Raw genomic sequence first — 7,286 nt, 5'->3', positions numbered from 1 at the left:
AACTATAGAATAGATATTTGTTGAAAAGTATCTATGTGTATTAATGTCGTATTATTACATATTTTCAGTTCATTTGATATGTATCATAATTCAAATTGTGATAAAGACTTATTTACTGCTAATTGTTCAATAAACCGCGAGAAAATCATGAATGATTTCTATGCAATCTTGGTAAATGTTAATTGCAATATACTGCCTGTTTAGAAAGAAATGATCTTTAGCTCTACCAAATGGATAATCCAAAATCAAGTAGTCTTATCCCTGATATACATACTGAAAGAATTAATGACATTCAACAACAGTGTTGAGCTCAATTATATCTCTAGTAAAATATAAAGTACGTAAACGTAATGTAAGAATTCTTTGAAAAATGACGTTTTTCTTATATTATCGAGTGATTCAATTACACATATGACAAGTTATTGCTAGTGAATATACAAAATATATACAACAATTACAGATTATCATTCAGTTCCTTCACCACTGTCAAACGAATGATCAGGTATTCATTATATCATCAATGCTATCGAGTTTGCGATTTGACGTTAGTTATGCTACCGTTTTCAATATATTTATTTCGCACGTTAGTATTTGCGTAACACATTGAATATAAAACAACCTCTGCTTGAGACCCTTACCTAACCAATAAGGTCACAACCATAAACCCGGGGTTTATGCTTTTTATGTTTTTTTCATGTTTTATGTATCATTTATATATGCTGCATGGGCTATTTTGTCGCATGATCTTTATTTAGCTAGCATTTTTGTGAAGTTATCCGTTATGTATGTTTTAGTTTAGTGATTACAATATATCACTGTTTCGTTATTCATAGTCCTGATAATTGCTCTACATAATCAATATTTTATTGTTCAAAAACAGGACTCTAAATAAAAGTCCTTGTATCTTGTATTTACAGCAGTTGAAGTCAGGCCACGTAGTAAGATGATGGCGGACCATTATTGTAAATGGCGATGGGATTAATGAGCAATTGCTTTTCTTCAGTTCGTGAATCATTTAACGTGTACATTAACGTAAATGTCGTAAAATCATGTATATTACAATACTGACTGCGCTTTTTCTTGAGACTTCAGTTGACATACAGATCAGTTGAATCAATATATTGGTCCAGGATCTTGTAACAGTACCGGTATTGTTTCTATGGTAAAAGAAAACAAAGTAAATATAAATGAAAGTTTTATTTGGAATCGGAACTTATCTTAAATTTTTCAATCGAAAACAAATTATCAATTATCAGATGCAAAGAACAAAATAACATAAGTAAAACATGTTGATATCATTTGCGAAATAGACTTTTATTCTTTCATTGGAATGATTCGTGTACATGTAGCTTACCACATCTTCCAGCGCCTCAGGTCGTCGCCTTTTCAACTGACGTGCTGTTTGAAATATATCAACTTCCCCATCCATCTTCATTTGATCTCTGATGTTTGATATACAACAGAACAGTCCACTCTGTGTGCACCCATCCCTTTAGAACATCAGATATTGAATACCCTTCTTTAAAATCTTAATTACATTTTACATAAACACCAATGATTTCGATATAATTACATGCAACATAACTATCTGAAGTGTAGAATTCAATTTATATGACCAGGCTATACTTACAAATGTTAACTTGGTAAATAACAATACATAGCTTTGTAGCCGTTTTCTAGTCATTGAAATCAGTTATATGTTTCAATGTCAATTTGGTATAAATTCTTATTAATACATTCTGTCAAAACGAAATCGATTGCCATACCGACACAGAATGACTACAGGTTTTGCATCGTCTGAGCGCCTACGACTGTCCACCTGTTCTAGAAGTAGGAGTATGGACGGGTCAGATGGTGGCAGCAAACAGTCCGCTGACCACGTGGCCAAGGTGAAGATCCTGACTGTTGCCTCTCTACTGTCACTCTATCATTAATTGTTCAATGGACAATCAACAAATTGTTAAAAGTGCAGGCGATTGTGGAAGTTTTGCATATTGTTTAATCTATATTATTTTAATATTCATATGATATATACAAAAAGCATGGTTATACCTACACATCGAATGTCTTTCACTATCGATCTATATGGGTAAATGAGTATTTTGCATTAACTAACTTTATCAATACTTTCTTTATGTAATCGATAAATTCATTAATTGTTACATGAATGGACGCTTAATGAGCGGTTTAAATTCGCGCTAGAAGTGGATTCATGCACATAGTCATTAAATATTCAGCTATCGATAATCTATTTTCAATATTGCTGCTGAAACCGGTTACAATAGTGATATGTTATAGGTATATGGAAAGTTGTCACCAAATCAGGACAGAAATAATTTTAATTACTTAATTTATGTAAAGGTCAAAAGAATACAACCTGTCCAGTTATTTGGTAATCAGCAATTGTTGAATCGTCATTCATATCACGTTCGTTCAGTTTTGTAAATGAAAAAATAGTTGATGCTGTGGAGTCGTCGTCTTTCTGTAACCAGCACTGAAAGAACATAATATAATTATTAATGCCAGGATGATTTATTTTTTCTCTCATTAACAATTGATAATGCATTCCCACTTGTATTTAGCGAGTAAGAGATACCCTAATCATATTTCGTGTACAGAATATTAATCATAGAAATAGTTATACATTTTATACAAAGAATGTTTTAAATTACTTACTTCGGTAGGTTGGCCAAGGACAACAATATTCTCACAGCTATAGTCAAACACCATCGTCCAAAAATCATCAAATGTGTTCTCTAAAGGGAACTGTGTCATCAGGTACCCGGACTTTGATGTGTGAGACTGTTAATGGGTTTTGACAAATTCATAAGAATAGTGATTGATCATTTACATCATAATTCAATCATAAAGATTTTGTTTTCAAAGCATATGTATAAAAAGAGATATGTAATATACACGTACATAAAAAAGTAAAATAAGAAAACGTTACCTGTACTTCAACTGCATTGATGTAATCGGTCCTATTCGATTGCTGCGATTGAAGGAATGCTCTGAACTTGTCCACTTAAAACAAAATTATGATCAGTTTCAGATAATTATCACCGCAATTTGTACTGAAATTGATACCATAATTGATCAATTATTTCAAATATCATATCATTGGGATTATCATTATATACCTGCGAGGATGTCCATTTTTCGATTCTTGTCTTTGTTACTTTTCTTCATCGCTGCTGAATAACAGCTTGGAGGATAATTAGGGTTGAAGCTTTGCAATGCCTGCAACAGATTACATGTTCTGTTGTATAATACTTTCCATTATGAAACTGACGAAAACTGATAGGACTTTCAAGCTTTTTAAACACTATTATTTTACCTTTTTTCTTGTTGTTGTGATATGATAACACGATAATTATGTTTCAGTGTTTACCGTGAACTCCTGATGAATCCTTGTCTGATTTGTAGGTTGATTTCCAGGACAGATTTTGGCGAATACTGCAGGAAAATTTTCCCGGGAAATGTGCGATGGTTGTAAATTGAAGCCTTCGTCAAGTAACTCATGCAACGCAACATATTGATCCTGAAGTGTAAAGAACGTCTAAATTTATAAAGACATGAACTCCTTATTTTCATATGGTTTTACGTACAGATTGGTTTGAATGTAAGGTTTTATACGTTAAGGATATATCTAAAGCAAACCATTAGATGAGTTATTAATTCTCTACAATTACATGAATAATAAGATCAGTGTCTTCTGTTTCATCGAACACACACGCCATGTAAAATCATGCTCAATGTCACTTTTCTAAATCAGAATAAAACAACAACAACGAAATCATCTAGCATTCTAACGAAAATAAAAACACTTTCAACCTCATATCGGACACAGAATGAGAAATAGTTTTGGTCAACAAATTCTAGATCGTTATGCTTTTTGCCGAGATTATAACAGCATTCTAAGTAATGTATATTTAAGAACGGGTACCAATCAAAGCGTATTTGTTACTTGAAGTGATAATAACGGCAAATTCGAAATTAACACATACACAGGTTTGGATCATATTCATTCTGTCCTTCCTCATTGTCTTAATGTATCTTGGAATATCGACATATCCCGTTTCCCTGCCATTCGTGAGAAGTGCATCTAATGCAATAAAGGTCCCGGTTCTACCTAAACCAGCACTGCAATATAAATAATATATTGATCAGTTGTCATTCACAGCATTAAATGAAAAAAAAATCGAATTGATAAAAAATCCATGTTTGGATCATATTTCTCAACGGTAGATAAACAAACATTTGAGTTTGATAGATTGATTAAGATTACGATTAAACGTTGCTAGTATCCATAGATACTAATGAGTATTGTATTATCTCAAACAATGTCAATGATTTTGCTACTGGAAGAAAAAGCATAGCTGAACACATTGCTGTGTCTTAGATTACCTGCAATGTACCACCATCTGTCCTGTGAGGTGCGTTTCACGTGACACTACTCGACGATGGAAAAGAACAAGTTCCAGAGTGTCAGGGGTTCCATGATCCGGCCAAGTCATGAAATGGAACTGTTGAACGTGTCGCTCCTCTTTTGTCTAATGAAAATGTAATGATCACTTTTCTTAAGTTTTAAAACGAAATAGTTAAAAAGGAAAACAATAAAAAACAAACAAAAAGCCAATTAGACATAGTTTTTTTCATGGATACGTGGTTCTTATAAGAAATAAAATTGGCTACATGATGATAATGCTACCTTCTTTTGCATGACTGACATGTCACGGATGGCGTAAAATGCATAAGTCGTCTCCTTGTTAAGTCTCAAATGAAATGTTTGAGTTGATAGTGGCTCCCCTTCATCTGGCCAGTATTTAATACATTTGACCTGTAAAAATAAAAAGACACATAAGGTAATGATTAAAAAATACACAAGTACATAATATGTTAACTATAATTATTGATGATACCACTGTAATTATACGCCAGGCTTAATAAGTAAAACAATGGATTATATATCACAAGGGAAAAATAGTGTAGACATACTGTGCCACCCTCAATTAGGTTTGTTAGCATCACAATCTTCCCGGAGCTGACCTGCCACACCATCCTCCAGAAATCGTCCAAAGTATTTGGCTTTGGTCCTATGTGTCATAAATAACATTTTGAAACTACGGGGTAATGTTAATTGATTAATACACATCTCGCGAACCCACAATTCATACTTCAAAAGCACTAGAATGTGAACAATATAGTTTATGCGATGTCATAATACGTACTACTTTTTATACGGATTATGCTGTGTTATACAATATGCTATGGGAGTATATTGATGAAAATAATATGTTGAAAAAGTTGTGATGTTAGTTTGACAAAATAAAAAAATAATTTAGATAAAACCAAACGCCGTTAGGCATGAAAAAGATTATCAAACACTAATAATAACCGTCACATGAAAAATCTGAATAAATAGGCACTGCAGTCAAGGCAACAACGGAACGAATCTTCACATACAATTATGTATGCATAACAAAAGATATAAATTACCTTGACTGGCTATGTATTGTTTTGTTGTTTCAACACCCTGGAAAAGAAGTTGCAAATTCAGAATGCTTTTGATAAATCACAAAAGGTTGGACATAACTAACTTCCTAACTATGAAAATAAGTTAAGAAGAAATATAGATACCATTAATTTGTTTCCATATGGAAAAAGGATATCATTTTATGTAGCCTGCATTTCCATTCACTCCAGAATATACTTACATCGATGTAATTTGCATTGATGTAAGTCGTATCTAAATCATTTCCTGACTTTTCCAATATAATTCTAGAATGGTCATCTGTAAAAAAAATAAATAAATAAATAAAACCCGATTTCATAAAAATAAAAATAATTCAAACACAGCAAATACATAATTCAATGTAGTTTGTTCGGAATTATGGAAAACGGTCGATCCTAGGCTAAACTATTTATTAGTTTCGTACGTATTTTGTCGTATTACTAGATGTGATAGTTGACGCACGGAAGACACGATGTAATTCTATTTAGATAGCAGCAAAAATACAAAAGAGAGAACAGAATGTCGAATACTCTCATAGAAACCAGACATCCAAAATGAGACACAGAGCTTCAAGCAATATTTTTGATAAAGCATACTAGGTGTCAATAAAGTTTCTAAACAGTATAACTCTTAAGTGATTGAAAAAAGATAGTACAAAATTAAAAATGTACGTAGAGGACAATGTCAAAAAATGTTTACATATGTAATGATGAGACAGTTTTCATTTTAATATTAGGATTTTTGGTTTGGTAGACAGCCGAGCAGTTTCTTACATGGGAATGTTGTCTTGAATCTGTTTTTGGCTTTGTTTGAAGCCTTTTTGCCAACTTCGTGAGGATGAACTGCGCCCACGGGGAACATCTAAACGATTAAATGGAAAATGATTATTAAGAACATATATGATGGGAACAAACCATTATAGTCATGTTAGGGTCAAGGTTTGATTTTAACTCAAAAGTTTTTAGATGCTAAGCATAGGTCAATGGTACAACTCAAATTTCCAAGTTAACAGTGTTACATAACCACATCAATAAACAACTCAAATTTCAAAATTAACAAAGTGTTACACAGACATATCGATTAACTACTTAAATGTCCATGTTTACCAGATTAAATACCTTAAATTCCTCCCGAAATCCTTCTGCTTTATTCATCATCTTCTTGGAGATCATCAATCGCAGATCATTTATACGCATTTTACTGGCGTCAATGTTGCTGTACACAACCTCGTTGTCGGTAGTGAGATTAATGTCGTGCATATTAACGTAGACACGTCCACTTTCATTCACAATATCTAATTGAATATAAATATAGGTTTCATAGCCAGTGACTGCCATATGATATTTTTTTCACTCACGTTTGTTTTTTTCTCAATAGTTAGTAGATGTTCTTATAATGTTAAAAACAACCATTTTGAGAGAGAGTAAAACCACATACAACAACGGCGTAATGATTTGATCTGCAATGAAATGCCGATACCTGATATACAAATTTGACACTTTCAGAAAGATGTAGATAAAAACATGAATGATTATCAATTATAACAAATGATAAAGGGCTGAGTGACTTCAAGGTAATAGATTGCAAGATGACCATATAAAATTTAATCATAACGGAACTGACTTTTTTGCACGAATGCGTAAAGTGCCTTCCATGTCATAATTACCGCAGTCGATCACAACATAATGCCTGGGAAGTTGAACAACCCGAGTCGCGAACAGGGAGTATTGAATATTATCTATTAAAACATAAGTTTATGATACTGACACAA

General features: G+C 32.7%; 1 protein-coding gene across 1 annotated transcript; it reads right to left on the bottom strand.

The window, feature by feature from the left end:
* Positions 1-1,088: 1,088 nt before the first annotated feature.
* Positions 1,089-6,738, bottom strand: LOC132564861 (receptor-type tyrosine-protein phosphatase kappa-like). The gene is made up of 16 exons (XM_060229478.1): positions 6,634-6,738; positions 6,289-6,376; positions 5,718-5,794; positions 5,500-5,536; positions 4,999-5,096; positions 4,712-4,840; positions 4,408-4,553; positions 4,008-4,143; positions 3,392-3,541; positions 3,141-3,240; positions 2,951-3,024; positions 2,677-2,802; positions 2,378-2,494; positions 1,767-1,924; positions 1,355-1,490; positions 1,089-1,157 (listed from the first exon to the last, which is right to left on the bottom strand). The coding sequence occupies exons 1-16, from the start codon at positions 6,709-6,711 to the stop codon at positions 1,089-1,091; spliced, it is 1,719 nt and encodes a 572-aa protein (XP_060085461.1). The 5' UTR covers positions 6,712-6,738.
* Positions 6,739-7,286: the final 548 nt, after the last annotated feature.

The sequence above is a fragment of the Ylistrum balloti genome, unplaced genomic scaffold (genome assembly GCF_031769215.1).
Source record: "Ylistrum balloti isolate Yb309-2 unplaced genomic scaffold, AGI_CSIRO_Ybal_v1 Utg373066, whole genome shotgun sequence".
NCBI lineage: Eukaryota > Metazoa > Mollusca > Bivalvia > Pectinida > Pectinidae > Ylistrum > Ylistrum balloti.
The sequence above is the reverse complement of the archived record's forward strand: the minus strand, read 5'-3'. Positions and strand labels throughout refer to the sequence as shown.